This window comes from Macadamia integrifolia, unplaced genomic scaffold, assembly GCF_013358625.1.
Source record: "Macadamia integrifolia cultivar HAES 741 unplaced genomic scaffold, SCU_Mint_v3 scaffold155, whole genome shotgun sequence".
In the NCBI taxonomy this organism is placed as follows: domain Eukaryota; kingdom Viridiplantae; phylum Streptophyta; class Magnoliopsida; order Proteales; family Proteaceae; genus Macadamia; species Macadamia integrifolia.
The window spans coordinates 16,607-32,137 of NW_024868256.1; the positions used below are offsets into that span (position 1 = coordinate 16,607).

Genomic DNA, 15,531 nt, shown 5'->3' on the forward strand with positions numbered 1-15,531 from the left:
CCCCCCCCCCCCCTCCCAAAAAAAACAAAACCTTAATATGGTTAAATTAGTGTCAAGAAAGGAAAAAATTGGAGGATATGTAAAAACTTATAATTCAACTTCATTATTACATTTAAAATTTAAACAACTTAAATTTCCTTCGACTTAGAGCTTCCTTTGTCTTTTATGAAATATCAGCTTCAATCATTGAATAAAAGGACTTTTTTTTTATTGAGACCCCCCTAAGGTGTCCAATAATTAGTGACTTATTTTAACCATTTTAGTATAGCAATTTTTTTTTTTTTTTTGTTCGAGTGAGGATAAATACTATCATTTTACATATGTACTAAAAATGTGTATAATAATGGCAGCTTTTGATAATGATATAATGATAAATCACTTCAAATTACTTTTAAAAACTCCTTTATACCCTGTAATATTAATAACTTTGGGAACAAGAGAGTGGACAATTAAAATATGTCAAGTTCTAAATACACTTAATAGATGAGTCATTTAGACAATCCTTTCAATAAAAATATGATATGGATTGAAAAATTAATTCTACCTTTAAAAGGATTGAAAATTGATTAAACTAAAATCAACATCATCACAATTGTATTAAAAATAAATTCATGTTGTTTTGCTTCTTGTTAGAGAGGGGGGGGGGTGGTAGGGGTCAAATGAACCAATAATTGTGTGGAATAAGAAGATAAGGTGTAATTTCTCCTCACATATTTGGGAAGTTTTTATCTTAAAAGGTACTGTGAGTTACAATAAGATATATAGATGATTTTGTTGGGAACTAATTTTTTTTCTTTGGTTAGGAAGCTAATCTCATACTTTATAGTGGATGAATTAATCTACAAGTTATTTATTTATTTTTTGGGTAGAAATGTATAATTTCTTGACTTCTTAGTAGTGCAATAGAATGAATGATATCCATAGGACAGTAATCTTAACCTGGAAATGGAGTTGGCTTAAATTTTCCCAGCCATGGCATGGCTCTTTTTTCCCTCGGTTCTATGGAGAAGAATCCTATCTGTAGGAATAGGTGGTCATCGGTCGTCTTAGGGGTGTCAAAAAAACCAAGTTAGCCCGAATCCACCTAACGCACTTTGAGCCCGAACAGGGCTTGGGCTGTGTTTTTAGCCCATAATGTGGGCTAGGGCCGAGAATTTCAAGCCCGAGGCCTGGTTGGGCTTGATGTGGATTGAGGTTTCAACTCAACTCAATCCAACCCAACCCAAATCACTCATGTGTATTAATTACATAATAATATAAATATGTTAATTATTAAAAATGAGTACTCATTGAAAAGGGTCTTTCGTTTTTCACAATCTACATATGTAAGAAAACCTTAGTCCTTAGCCTCTACAATCTAGATATAAAAGAAAACCTTAGTCCTTGGCCTTTGCAATGCATCAAGATCAAACAATCAAATAACCGATTGTACTATGCTGGGCTAGGCCGGGCTGGGCTGGGCTGGGCTGAGATATCTTAGTCCGACCTAAGACTGGGCTGGGCTTGGATTAAGGTAAGAGACCTTAAGGTTGTATTTGGGTTTTAAAAAATCCACACAACCCGGCCCATTGACACCTATAATTGGCCCTATTAGGGCGAGAGTGGGCCAACGATGCTCAGTTAGTAGTTAGTAGGATAGGATAGATTAAAGGAAAAAAAAGCCGCCGATCTGGCGTAGGAAAAAAGAGAAAAAGCCCTATTCGTTTTTACTCAGAAAGAGAGAGGGAAAAAAAAACCCGACTCGTTTTTCTGGTTTTGGGGAGAGTTTTCTTCGTTTTAGGGTTTAATTTTACGAAAGACGGGAGCTTCTTCTTCTTCTTCGGCCGGGGAGGATTTCTTTTGGGTTTTGAGAGGCTCTAAGTTTTTCTTCGGCTTCGTTTCAGGTTTTTAACAAGGGAGAGTGAGAGGAGGAGGATAAATTGGAGTTAATTTCTAAGGTTTCAGAGAAAGGACTTCGGTTTGGGGGTTCTCAGGCAGCTCTTTGTGATCCCAATTTGGGCTTTTTCTTTCTTAAACGAAGCTCATTTTCTGATTTTGGTCACTCTGGGTCTGGGAGGATTTGAAATTTTCTCTTCACAAAGAAGAATTGGCTGGGTTGTAACTGACTGGGAGGGTATTGGATTCTCTCCTGAAATCTATTTTAATAGCAGAGGTAAGTCACTCATCTTTCTCTGTCTCTCTCTGCTTCTGCATCTTCATCGGTCGATTCAATATGGTAAGGGTTTTTCTTCTCTATTTTCAGAACTCTGTGGTGCATAGAAGCCTGGCACCAACTTCAACTCTTCTCTATTTAATTGCCTGTTTATTAAAAGGTATGGAAATGTTGAACTGAAGTAAAGACAAAATATATCCTTGACTCACCTTCTCCCTCAATGCTCTGATTATTCAATTAAATGTAGCAGCAATATCAGTGAAATTGAAAATTTGCTGCAAAGAAGTTTTTGGAGATATACACTTGAAGATCTTATTGTATTCTTGAGTTTTCTAATGAACCTTTCATTTTCTCCATTACTGCATTCTTTCTATCATGAATATCGTGATACCCAGGATTTGGTTGACTCATTGTAGCCCTTCTTTTTGTTGCTCTGCTTAGTGTGTTCTATACCATACGTTATGTTGTTGGTGCCTTTGGAAATCTTGGCCATTCTTGTGCGTTATTTTTTTTTTCTGAATAAGTTTCAGTTGCTCGTAAACAGAACTGTTTTTTACATCAATAAATGGCTTGGGGTTGGAGGGAAAATCCTAGCAGACAAGTGGACCCCAATCGGGCATCTATTCTTTGAGCCATGAATGGAAAGCCCATTGGTCCGAAAAGTTCAGTTCTGCTCCCTCCTCAAGGGAAGGGGAAGGAGTGAACAGATTTTCAGAGGATAAATTCAGTACGTGCAATATCATAACTTTGTAAACCCCTGAATACTTGGAGAATGAATTTTCGGTTTTGCTGGTGGATATACCATATTTAGTTTCGAGGAAAGGAATACCCGGCTAGAATGTTTTATCCCGTGCATGGCTAATGATCTCTTGATAATTCTGAGACTCTTCAATAGCTTGGTTAAATTTACAAGGTTTAATGTTTTATCTGTTGTAGTTCTCCCTACTAGTTTATGGTTGTTGGAGTGAAGGGATACACTTGCATTTTCCTTTTTATTTTCACTGTCAAAACTAAAAAAAAAATTGAAGACCTAGCATAGCCCTTTAATTTCAATATTGTCTGTTGTGAAGTAATTGTTGATTTTTTCTTTGCTGAACTTTCTTGTGGGCGCTTGGTTGAAGCTTAGAGTATCATGGCTGATGAGGAACAGAAGCCCCTCCCATATGTACAAGAGACGGTTTTGAAGAAAAGGAAAAATAATGAAGAGTGGGCAATAAAAAGGAGAGAGCAGTTGGGACAAAGGAAGTTGAGAAGTAAAGAAAATCGAAAGCTCAACTTCAAAAGGGCCGAGCAGTATATCAAAGAATTCAGAAACAAGGTAACCATCTTTCCTTAATCTTATGCACTTAGTTTTCATTTTGGTTTCAAAAAGATGATTAAACAGTTACACTGTCATGAAATTATCCAAATTATAATATATTAAAAAATATAATAGATACCCTTCTACATTTTCTATGTTGTTTCTAATGTAGGACAAGGTGTCCCTACGAAGGATAGGGTCACTCTCCTGGCTATAGGGTTAAGTGGGTTGGCCCTCGGTTTTCCTATGTTTAGATAGTAAATTTGGTTATTGTTGTGGCGTTTCTGCCGTAGCTTTTCAGTAAACTAGTTTGTTACTCAAGAAACTCAAAAAGGGAGTTCAATAGACAACTAATAGGTTGACTGGTTTGGTTTAGAATTTTTTTCACTATGCAGCTAAAGGGTATGGGTGATTTCTCTGGTTCTTGATTAGTTGTGCAAGTTTTTAAAGTAATATCAAGTTGGAAGGTTCCCATGATTGCAGATCTAAACTGGGCTACAGAATCAACAACAACAACAACAACGACAACGACAAACTTAGCCTTATCCCAACTAAACCAGGCTACAGAGTAACATTGATAAAGCAACAACATGAATAAAAAGAGTACAAAGAAGGAAGAAAGAAAAAAAAAAGAATCCAAAATATTGTTAGAAAAAAAAAAGACATGCCTAGGTTTCTCCTTGGTTTTTAATTAGAGATGTTAACTCCTAGTGTTACTTTGATACGTACAAACAAGAGATCCACAAAAGGCTGATCATCCATCAGATGGGCCCTTAGAAGACCCCCACCCCTACCCCTTATGAGTCACTTAAAGAAAAGTTGTATATAATGTGAGCAAAATTTAAATAGGGAAAATTTTGGAGAAGTTCTTTTCCCAACTGGCTGGTGCTTTGTTTCCTTCTTTTTTTTTTTCCTAAATTAATTTGGGTGCTGGAACATTTTAGAGGTGGGGCAGCCCTTTATCATCATGGATCTATGTATGGTCCCATGCTATGGAATGCTGCCCTAGAGGCTCAAACCTGAGTCTTGTCTGTGGCAAGGCAGAGTGAGTGCCAACTCACCTAGGTTGTGATGGGCCCTACCTTTTACTATGCACTAGTTTTTTATTTGTGGGGGGCAATGAGCTTCTCTGATTATAACCATTGACAACACTACTACAATGGTAGGCTTGGGATGCTAATTAGTGCTTGTGAGGGCACACTATATTACCTTTAATTGGCCTGGGTTGGAAAGACCACATCACATACTTCTCCCGCCAGTGGGCACAGGATAAGGTAAAAGAGATTTTTTTTCTTGGGTGCCAGTGGTGGGGTATGTGGAGAAAAAGGGGAAATTTCTCACCTCAGTAGGCAGGCTCAATGTCTAGATTACTTTATGAATATTTCATTCCAGTGGATTGCCAGATCAGGCAGTGCTAGTGCTTTTGACTTGGCCAGGCAAGGGGGGAGGAGGGATCATGAATCTCGTGATACATAGGATTTGGTCGACTCATTGTAGCCCATGTTTGTGTTACTCTGTGTAGTATATTGTATACCATACATTATGTTGTTGGTGCCTTGGAAATCTTGACTGGTCATGTACTTTACTTTCTTTTTCTGAACAAGTTTCAGTTGCTCGTAAGAGAACTTACTTTACTTTCTTTTTCTGAACAAGTTTCAGTTGCTCGTAAGTGAACTGTTTTTAATATCATAATTGGCTTGTGGTTGGAGGGAAAATCCTTGCAGAGTTGAGTTCTGAGTGAAACTAGAAATGTCATCACGGCCTACCTGTTGGGCCTTTAGGTTCGGCTGTGCCCTGTTCAACTATTCAAATGGTGGAGCCACCAGTTACCCCTCCTTTTATTTAGTGTGTCGCAGGTTTAAGAAGCTGCCAGTTACTTAACACCCTTTGGATTCCTCACTAGATTTATTTGGATTTCTTATAGAATGCAATAATCTTTTAGTTCTTGGGACAGCCATAGATTATAAGCTTTGGTACTCTTATAAAGCCTTTGCCTTCTCTTGAGGACTTGTATAAGGGGTTACATCTTTGTGTAAACTAAACCTTTCGTCCTTGACTTGGACTCTTTTAAGTGTGAATATCGTTTACTGTCATCCTCTAATTATTTGCTGATCGTGCATCCAGGAGCTGGATCTTGTTCAAATGAAACATAGGGGAAAGAGGCAAAGGTTGTCGTCTGTGGTACTCAAGTCCAATCTTCTTTTTATCATCCGAATTTGTGGGTGAGTCGCAAGAAACCATGGTTGCAATAAATTTCTTGTTACAACCCCTAACCCCCGACCCGCTAAAAAAGCTTCATTTCTATTTTGCCGCATTCTTGCTGTTTTGACAAGGCATGCTTATTCTCAGAACAAATGATATGCATCCAAAGACTAGGAAGATACTTCACTATTTGAGGTTGAAGAGGATCCTTGCTGGTGTGTTTGTGAAGGCAAATGATGGGATAATGGATATGCTGCGAAGGGTGGAGCCCTATGTGACATATGGGTAATGGAAGAAACAAGTTCATCTCATTGTTTTATGGAGTTGTCTGATTTATATATACTTTTATGACATTGATTTTCTGTTGCAGATATCCTAATCTGAAGAGTGTGAAGGAGTTGGTTTACAAGAAGGGCTGTGGAAAGATTCATGGGCAGAGGGTTCCTCTCACTGATAATAATATCATTGAACAGGTAAAAAATAACTCAAGAGAAAATTTATTTACCATGTTCCCCTTTACTCCTTGCTTTCCAAATATTCTTCTTATTAAACTTTCCTTGACTGGTTCAGGCACTTGGAAAGTATGGTATTATATGCATAGAAGATATTGTGCATGAGATTGCTACGATTGGCCCGCATTTTAAAGAGGTGGTGAGCTTTCTGTGGCCCTTCAAGCTTAACACGACAGAAAGTGTGCAGGGAAAGAAAAAGCTGTACAACGATGGGGGTGATGCTGGCAATCGTGAAGATCACATCAATGAACTCATCTCTAAGATGAATTAACATCACCAATGCATGTTCAAATACCTTATTCGCAGGTTAAAATTTTTATGTGTGAGATGACCTGCTGCCAAGCTTGAGCTTAATGGTCTACTACTTCCCATAGCATTCGAATTATCCTGTTACTTTTGGTCAATGAGCAATTGCATCAGATAGCAGTTTTGTAAACCCATGTTGCTTGAATCATATTTGTTTATGAAAATTTTATTCTTTGAAATATGCTGTATTATTTATGTAACCAACTCTCCAGGGAACCTAATGCATCATTGCATCTACCTCTGTAGATTATGGCATCAATGTCGGGCTCTGGCGAATTGTAACTGGCCCCAGCTTTATTTTGCCTTTCCTCGCAACTTTTACCTAAAATCATTTTAATGGATTAATGGTAGATTAGGCTCTGAGGCGAAACACACACAGCAAAGAGAGCGGTTGATGGTGTGCCACACGGCTCACACCAGAGCTCCAGAAGTTGGAAGCAAGCAGCCCTGGAAACAAGGACGTGGGCTACCGTGTTCTCGAAAGATCTTGCCAAAGTGAAGATGTTTCGTATGGTCCAGACTGATCGTTGCAGGGCAGGAATTAGCATGTCTTAATGCAGAAATATAACCTCTAGAGAGTGTCACATCCAAGAAATAGTCCATAGAGGGTCAAATTTTTAGTCTCACACCGGTAAGGAAAAGAGAGTGAACTAGTTAATAACCTCTAACACCTATATCATGGTTATGATACATTTTAAGGATGTGAAGAGTTCATCCTAAAGTAGACAACCTGACATGGTGTCGGGACATTACAAAGAAAGTCAAGAATACAAGGCGGTCGATCTTCTTCAGGTTCTCTATAGATTTGCACATCAGTACACTCTCTCTCTCAATCTCAGCTTGAGAGAGCAGCTAGGTTGTCTTGATGGTTTACGCTGGATTGGGAAGGGTAAGATGAATGGCTAGCTTTTCCTTTTGTTCTAACACAAGAAAACCAAGAAAGCATTTTTCCTCATTGGGGTCCTTTGAAAGCATATCTAAGGTTCCTTTGGTTAGATACAAAGTGAAAATGAAGTTGAATAAAATTTCCAGTAAGAGAATGAAATAAAATAAAGGTTGTTATGTATTTGAACACTAACCCAATTAAGACTGCCCAACCTATCTTTAAATGGATCTAATACATGGTTTGAGGTATCGATCCTGTATCGGTGGAATGGTACAGAGCAAGGTAAACTGGCAAAAAGATCAATTTTTAGAAAAATTAAGGGTAAAATTATTCGATCAAGTCCGATTCATGTTGATATCGTATCGATTTTTAAGGTGACCAGTACGATACCTTGCACTTGAATCATGATCAAGTATGCCTGGCCATAATGATGATAGTTTTTTAAGCATAGAGGTTTTATTTACTAAGCTAATTTTTTTCATATATTACTGGTCTGAAAAAACTATCAATCCATGTGGATCTTATATTTTAAAAATAGATAAAAAAAGATTGTTATACTATCCTTGTACAGATTCTTTTATACTATTCTTACATAATAAACAGTAGGGTTCACACTGGTACCCTCTCTCATGTTTTGACCATGTGAATACCATATGGATAATATTACTTTTCAATCCCTTATTGGTATGATGTACAAATTCCTTCTTACATTAAATGACCCTTGTGGGAAACTCTCCCCCTAGAATCTGTTACAGGTAACAATCACCACTCCAATTAACTTGTGTTTGAGGTTTTAACAAAAAGAAAAAAGAAAATACAAAAAATATTGCATTTTGTGGGTTCAAATCCTCTGTGGTGAGCGACGAGGATCCAACGGTTAGGAGGGCCCCTCCCAACATGCACCCTAACAGTTGGCTCCTCAATACAGCTCATTGACTCACCGCAGAGAATTTTTATGAGTGTTTTGTTTGGTATGTGATCAACCTTAGTATTTTTTTGATAGAATGTGATCATCCTTAGTAGTTAATAGTGTATGTGAACTTTTCCCCCTCTTATTATTTGATAAGTACATAAGGTGTAATATTGTACAACTTTTCCAATCGCCACCTCTAATGCTTCTCTATTAAAAATGCAAACTTGAGCCAAAAATCCGTATGAGCTGATCCTGCACAAGCACAGAAGGCAGAGGCCCAGACCTTTGTCCGGGATTAGTCCTCTGATGCCCAAGTTAGAGATCGGCCTCACAGTTCTTTTCAAGAGTAATGGTGTGGGTCTATTTGCTTACCTCCTTCCTTTCTCTCGGACCCTCTTATATAACTCTTAGGGTTTAGGGTTTCCCCTTTCCTTGGAGGAGTCCACCTCGGGTCCACCTCCTTTCCTTTTAGAGTCTTACTCGGATACGTCCTATCCCCCTCGTGGAAAATATTTTCTTCAAGCGGTTGACGTGGTAGAGTCCTTGCAGCCTCTATCAGGTGGGTGACACGTGTCCAGGTGGACAACGCATATCCTTACCCTACTTAGCAATCAATTTGGCCGTATCAGGGAGCAATGTGTTCATTTTTCTTCTCCCCATATGAAAAGATATCTCTACCCCTTATTTTGGTAAAAAGAAAAACACATGATACCATTGACGCAGGCCATGCTCATGAAGAAAGTCTTTATCCCACATAGGGGTGTCAACGGTCCGGGTCGGTGCGGTTTTGGTCCGGTTCCACCGGTTTCGGTGTGAGTTTGGAAGTGACCGAAACCGACCCAATAAGGATTTATCGGTTTCGGTCCGGTGTCGGTTTCGGTGCGGTTTGGGTTCGGGTTGGTACCGGTTTGGATTTATTAGGTTCATTTCGGTTTGGATCGATTTTTTAAACCGGTATGAAGCCATTAGGAAACAACCAAATGATGAATTGTTGAACTTCGATTTCTTAAATCAATTTGTAACCGGGTTGGTTTTGATTTTTGGTCTAGTTTAAATTCGATTTTCCATACAAATGTATACAAAACTATTCAAATTTTAATTTTTTTAATGAATTTTGGAGTGTTTCGGTTTCTTACCGGTTTGGTTTCGGTTTCGGTCTGGGTTTTGAGCCGGTTTCGGTTTGGTTTCGGGTTCATCCGGTTTTCGGTGCGGTTCGGTTTGGTTTTGGGGTTACAATACTTGAAACCGAACCGAACCAATAAGGCTTCGGTTCAGTTCGGTCCGGGTTGTTATCGGTTCGGTCCGGCCGGTTTTACCGGTTCGGTTTAGGAATTGACACCCCTAATTCCCACACAATGTTTTTTTTTTTTGGCTAACAATAGGCATCTAAGCTTTAGACTTGACTTACTCCTGCGAGTCCATATGAACCCAACAATGTTTTTTAGGTATGAGGAATTCTCAAAACATTATTAAGGTCCAACGCAAGCTCTCGATTAATAACCCAACAACACAGAGGGCTGGGACATTCGTGAGGTCAGCGTTCACATCTATATTTCAATTCTTGATGATCGTAGACACGTAGTGATGTAACTGATTAGGTCATCTTTCTTAACATGCTATTTTCTCCTTTACCCAAAAACAAAAACATATGCTATTTTCCCACCTGACCGACCTTTAATAATCTTAATTGAAAACATAATTCAGTTTGAACTTCAAATATAAATATGCAGCTATGATCTCTTTCCCTTCATCACTTCATCTGGAACAAGTTCAAAAAATTTTGTTTCCAATAATGGAGATGATAGCATTCTACCACTTTCTATCTTTCAATTCTAGCCTTCCTTCTCCTCTCCAAACGACTCTTCCCAAAGAGAAAAAAGCTTCCACCATCTGGCCCTCTCTCCTTGCCCATCATAGGCCATCTCTATCCATTCAAGAAGCCACTCCACCACACCTTAGCCCGCATCTCATCCCAATACGGCCCCATCTTACTCTTTAAATTTGGTTCACGCCGTGTTCTCCATGTCTCTTCCCCTTCAGTAGCTGAGGAATGTTTCACAACCAATGACATCGTCTTCGCCAACCGCCCTCACTTCCTCCTTGGGAAATACTTGGGTTTCGATTACACCACCCTCGCCTTTGTTTCCTACGGCCAACATTGGAGAAATCTCAGGCGCCTCACCACTCATGAGATCTTCTCCTCTACTCGTCTCCAAATGTTCTCCAAAATACGTACCAATGAAGTACACTCTTTATTGCGGCGGCTCCTCGTCTTCGCCGGAAACTCTTCTAAGACCGTAGAAATGAAATCCTTGTTCTTTGAGCTAACCCTCAACAACATATGATGATGATGATGGTTGCTGGAAAACGGTACTATGGTGATAATGTTGGGGTCTTGGATAAGGCAAGACAGTTCCAAGAGCTTGTAGAAGAAATGTTTGGTGTTGCTAGGGCGTCGAACGTCGTAGATTTCTTGCCAATGTTGAGGTGGGTTGGCTTTAATGGTTTGGAGAAGAAGTTAGTGAAGTTGCAGAGAAAACGGGATCAATTTATGCAGGAATTGATTGAAGAGCATCGGATGGCAAGAACTCAGTCCAAGGATGAGAAGTCATTGATTGATGTTCTGTTGTCGCTCCAAGAAGAAGACCCAAAATACTACACCAATGAAATCAACATAGGCATTATACAAGTAAGACGTCTCTCTCTTTATTATAACAAATCTTGTTTTGCCTTTTTTATGTTTTATTTTTTTTCCCTTTTTTGAAGACTTATGAGAAGAGTGGAGGTGAGGGTAAAGATACGTGTGAGAAGGGTTTTTCTTCATGATATTGTTTAATTGCACATGGAAAACGATCTTCCATTTTTGTGGAAGTGTTCTGTGGAGAATTGTGGCTCCTGTCTGTGTGTGAGGATTAGTGGGTGATGTGGCAAAAATTGACCGGACGATCTTCTCCGTAGTCCCTAGTGCTTTGGCCGACTTGCACAGAAGAGATGACAGGGGAGAGCCGGGCTGACCCGACAGGGGACTCTCCGATGCGATGCATAAGTCAGATCTTTCCACAACAGATGCTCAAGAGAGCTTTTCTAGTAAGGGAAGTGAGTGATCGATCCTCTCGGATGGAGGCTTACCTTGGTATTTATAGGCTGCTAATGGAGGGCACGTGGGAGACGATTGTGAAGAGTCTTGTTGAGGCGTGAAGTCCTCAAGGGGAGTGGCTCTGTGATTCTGGGAATATTCCCCAATATTCCCCTCATAACTCGGAAAGGCCAACCATGTGATGTCTATGATGACGTGTAGTGGATAGATTCCTGTTCTCCAGAATAGGGATTACGTTCCTTGAAGTTAGGGGTGGACGAAAACACGTTTCTAAAGACCTTGTTGTTGACGTCGGGCCGAGGAAGCAACACGGCACGATAGAGGCCGAGGTGACAGCACGGCCTAATGAGGACGAGGAGGGAGCACGGCCTGATGGAAGCCGAGGTGAAAGCACAGCTAGATGGATCCCGAGCTGATAGCATGCCCTGATGGAGGCCGAGGTGGAAGCACGGCCTGATGGAGGCAGAGGTGATAGCACTGCCTGATGGAGGCCGAGGTAGCAGTACGGCCTGATGGAGGCCGAAGTGATAGCATAGCCTGATGGAGGCCGAGGTAGCAGCACGGCCTGATGAAGGCCGAGGTGGAGCACGGCCTGATGGAGGCCGAGGTGGAGCACGGCCTGATGGAGGTCAAGGTGAAGCACGGCCTGTTGGAGGCCGAGGTAGTAGATCAGTCCTGTTCAGATTTGCGTATATGCTTCAGCCGTGCTGAGGAAAGGGACATATTTTGCCTCGTCAGTGGGTACACAAGTAAGGAAACATCAGTAGAGGTATCATTTCAGTTTCATGAATGCCTATGTCATCATAACTCCCACCCTGTAGTACAGGATACAAAAGCCCCTGCCTAGTCTATAACTGGCTCCACGAATGTATTGGGATATGGTAGATGGTGAAGCGTCCCTAATATGATGATTTATGAAACCTCTCCTCACTGTGCAGGTTTTGCTAACAGCTGGGACTGATACTACAGCAGGGACTATGGAATGGGCAATGCCACTATTGTTGAACCATCGAGAAGTCCTCAAGAAGGCACAAGCTGAGATAGATACCATTGTGGGGCAAGACCGATTGCTTAATGAATCGGATGTTGCCCATCTCCCATATCTTCATTGCATCATAAATGAGACACTTCGGCTATACCCTGCCGGCCCACTGCTAGTGCCCCATGAATCATCAGAAGAGTGCACTGTAGGAGGTTATGCCATCCCACGTGGCACAATGCTATTGGTGAACCAGTGGGCCATCCAAAAGGATTCCAAGTTATGGGAAGAACCCACAAAGTTCATACCAGAGAGAATGGAGAGTATTGGAGGAGTAAGGGATGGGTACAGGTTGATGCCATTTGGGTCGGGGTGGAGGAGTTGCCCTGAGGAGGGTCTGGCCATTCGTGTGGTCGGGTTGACATTGGGCTCATTGATTCAGTGCTTTGAGTGGCAGAGGGATGATGAAGAGCTGATCGAAATGACCGAAGGCACTGGACTCACCTTGCCCAAGGCTAAGCCCTTGGTGGCTAAGTGCAAGCCACGTCCTAACTTGTTGAATTTGGATCAGGTTTGGCTGATCTCCACATGTAATCAACTCCTTCTCTCTACCTTGTCCCTTATTGTCATCCATCCTATGTTTAGTGTCATAAACCAATAACCCATCATAGTTATTCAAGCATTGTAACCAAGTATATCATAAAATATTGTCTTTGTGTTCTTACACACACAAGGCAAAACCCAAAGAAATAAATTAATAAATTCCCTCATTTTATATGTTAATAGAGTTTCACTTACCTTCAAGTTCAACATTAAGAAAAAAACCTTCCTAGATGTAGAGAATCTGGAAATCTGGAAAGGGTGGTTTCAAATCAGCTTTACCCCTCATCCACTTTCGTAGGAGAATGGTTGGCCTTACGTCTGGGTATGTTGTGTGCAAATTGAAGAAGCGGGCATTCGAAGGGTTATCTTCATTCAGACTGTCAAGATCTTATATGCAAGGATGCCCCCCAGGGATGCTCTTACCGTGATTCAAGATGTTAAAAGTGTTGGAGCAGTTCGATGCTTGTATCTATTCTAATGTGCATAGATCTGAAAATGAGTGTGCCCATAGTACTGAATGGGCACTTTCTTATCCTCTCAGGGGCATGTGGGTCCCCTCCTTTCCAGAAGAACTTTTTGGTATTGTAACTAAGTTCTTCCATTTCTACCAAAAAAAATAAACAAAGTTCTTCCATTTTTAATCTGAATGGAGTTGTCTTACTTTGCATTAAAAAGAAATAATAATAAATAAATTAATGGTAAAGGGTTTCTAGAAGGCATTATATCCTCTACTTCAATGCATAGATCAATGGAAGTACACATAGAAACATCGACATTGGGTAGGGTAATCATTTCACTCTTTTCCATGTCTGGGTGTAGAGGTCACGTTGCCCTCTGGGCTTCTTTTTTCCAAAAATTAATATAAAAGTTTTCAAATAATATAAAATTATGTGAAATCAAAATTGACGTTAAATGTTGAACCTGATCTTGAGTTCTCGTATGTTTCCTTTGCTGACAGATTCCACTAAAAAGTATTAATTGGACATCTTGCCGACCCCTCTATCTATTTCTTTCTTTTTTCTTATCTCTCTCTATTTTCATTAACATTTTTATTTTAAAACCCATTTAGCCAATCATTAAAAAAAATCATTTATCCACTTTTTTTTTCTTTTTTTTTTTATTTAATATTTCATTTTACTTTTTAATCTCATTTTGGGACAATGATTTTCATTACCAATTTGGATCAATGTTGATTTAATGATAAAAGATTAAAATAAAGAGAACCGGTCTTTTTTTTGTACTAATACAGATCAACCAAATGAAAAAAAAAAAAAGATAGTTTTCCTCATCCATAGAGTATAGTTCATCCACCATCCTAAGGTTTACAAATCCTTATAGGGTTTTAGTATAAGTCCAAATCCTCCCCACTCACATGAAGCCTATGGTGAATGAATCACCATGGCAATTAAAAAGAAAACTTAGTTATGAAAGAAAGGGAATTGAGATTCCTCCACCCATAGAGTTACCCACAGAGTATTTTGGACTTACACTAAAACTCTATAGAGTTTGTGAATCCTAAAATAGTCGGTGAGCTGTCCACTATGAATAGAGGAAAACTTAATACCAGCATGATGACAATTTAAAGATATGATGCATTGATGACATGTTGATTTTTTATTTTTTTTTACAAGATGATATGTTGATTTCCCTGGGACGATATCAACTCTTTTTGATTTTTCAATACATTTTTTGAATCATTTAAAAAAAAAAAAAAAATATTTGTTTTAGTTTCAGTTGAGAAAATTCAATGTGGCAATTTGTTGCAATGATGGCCTCTAGACATCCGAATACTTGAAGATTAGGGATCGTATCTATCTAATTTATCTTTTGCAGCTTTGATATTATATTAGGAGACTGCGCAGGCTATCAGAACGGTTTGTGGATGTTTGGTTGAAACTCAAAGCATATCCGGACAACTCTGTAGGAGAATGAAGGGGAGAGGGAGAGGGAGAGGAATGATGTGGGGTTGACAAATAAGTCCGGTTACAAACAAATTATTCCTTTGGTTTTTATTGACTCTTTATCAATTTATTAATGGGTAGGCCGCTTTTTATATATAAACAGGAAAAATAGTAATAACATCTTTTTTTTCTGGGTTTTTCAGGTTTTATTTTTTTTTTATTGATTAGTTTTGCCAACTTTGATTGCCGTATTGGTTAGTGGGATGTAAACGGATTGGATATTGTTAGAACTCAGAGAGATGTGATTGGATTTGGATAGTTTCTGATCGGATATGGATACCCTTAAATTAATATGGATGTAGATCGAATTCGAATTTTTTACCATCCATTTACACTCTAACTTGTGTGATCCAGACCTTTCTCCCCCCAATGAATACAATTGCTCCTAATCCATCATTCTAAGTTGTCTTAATTCTTTTCCTCATTCTCTAGAATCTGTCTAAACTTCAAGGACCCTCAAAATCACTAATTAATTATTAAACTGATATGGATGCAGAACAAATTCGAATTTTCAACCATCCATTTACACTCTAACTTGTGTAATCCAGACCTTTCTCCCCCAATGAATACAATTGCTCTTAATCTATCTTTCTAAGTTGTCTTAACCCTTTTCCTCATTC

At 39.4% G+C, this 15,531-nt stretch overlaps 1 protein-coding gene and 1 pseudogene across 3 annotated transcripts; both read left to right on the top strand.

The window, feature by feature from the left end:
* Nucleotides 1-1,669: 1,669 nt before the first annotated feature.
* On the top strand, nucleotides 1,670-6,731 carry LOC122064174 (60S ribosomal protein L7-2-like). Of its 3 annotated transcripts, none has more exons than XM_042627884.1 (7): nucleotides 1,670-2,152; nucleotides 2,243-2,312; nucleotides 3,274-3,470; nucleotides 5,577-5,674; nucleotides 5,802-5,939; nucleotides 6,025-6,127; nucleotides 6,225-6,731. In XM_042627884.1, exons 3-7 carry the CDS (start codon nucleotides 3,285-3,287, stop codon nucleotides 6,435-6,437), a joined length of 738 nt encoding a protein of 245 aa, XP_042483818.1. In that variant the 5' UTR covers nucleotides 1,670-2,152; nucleotides 2,243-2,312; nucleotides 3,274-3,284; the 3' UTR covers nucleotides 6,438-6,731. The 3 variants fall into 3 exon arrangements, with proteins under 3 accessions (XP_042483818.1, XP_042483819.1, XP_042483820.1); XM_042627885.1 differs by having other exon boundaries at nucleotides 3,279-3,470; XM_042627886.1 differs by lacking the exon at nucleotides 2,243-2,312.
* An 894-nt stretch (nucleotides 6,732-7,625) lies between these two features.
* LOC122064186 lies at nucleotides 7,626-13,008 on the top strand (annotated as a pseudogene).
* Nucleotides 13,009-15,531: the final 2,523 nt, after the last annotated feature.

What these genes read in the sequence shown, in the direction of transcription:
- LOC122064174 (XM_042627884.1), top strand. Translation starts at nt 3,285, where the DNA reads ATGGCTGATGAGGAACAGAAGCCCCTCCCATATGTACAAGAGACGGTT. An exon ending in TCAAAGAATTCAGAAACAAG is followed by an intron (nt 3,471 to 5,576) that starts GTAACCATCTTT and finishes TCGTGCATCCAG; the next exon opens with GAGCTGGATCTTGTTCAAAT. An exon ending in GAGCCCTATGTGACATATGG is followed by an intron (nt 5,940 to 6,024) that starts GTAATGGAAGAA and finishes TTTCTGTTGCAG; the next exon opens with ATATCCTAATCTGAAGAGTG.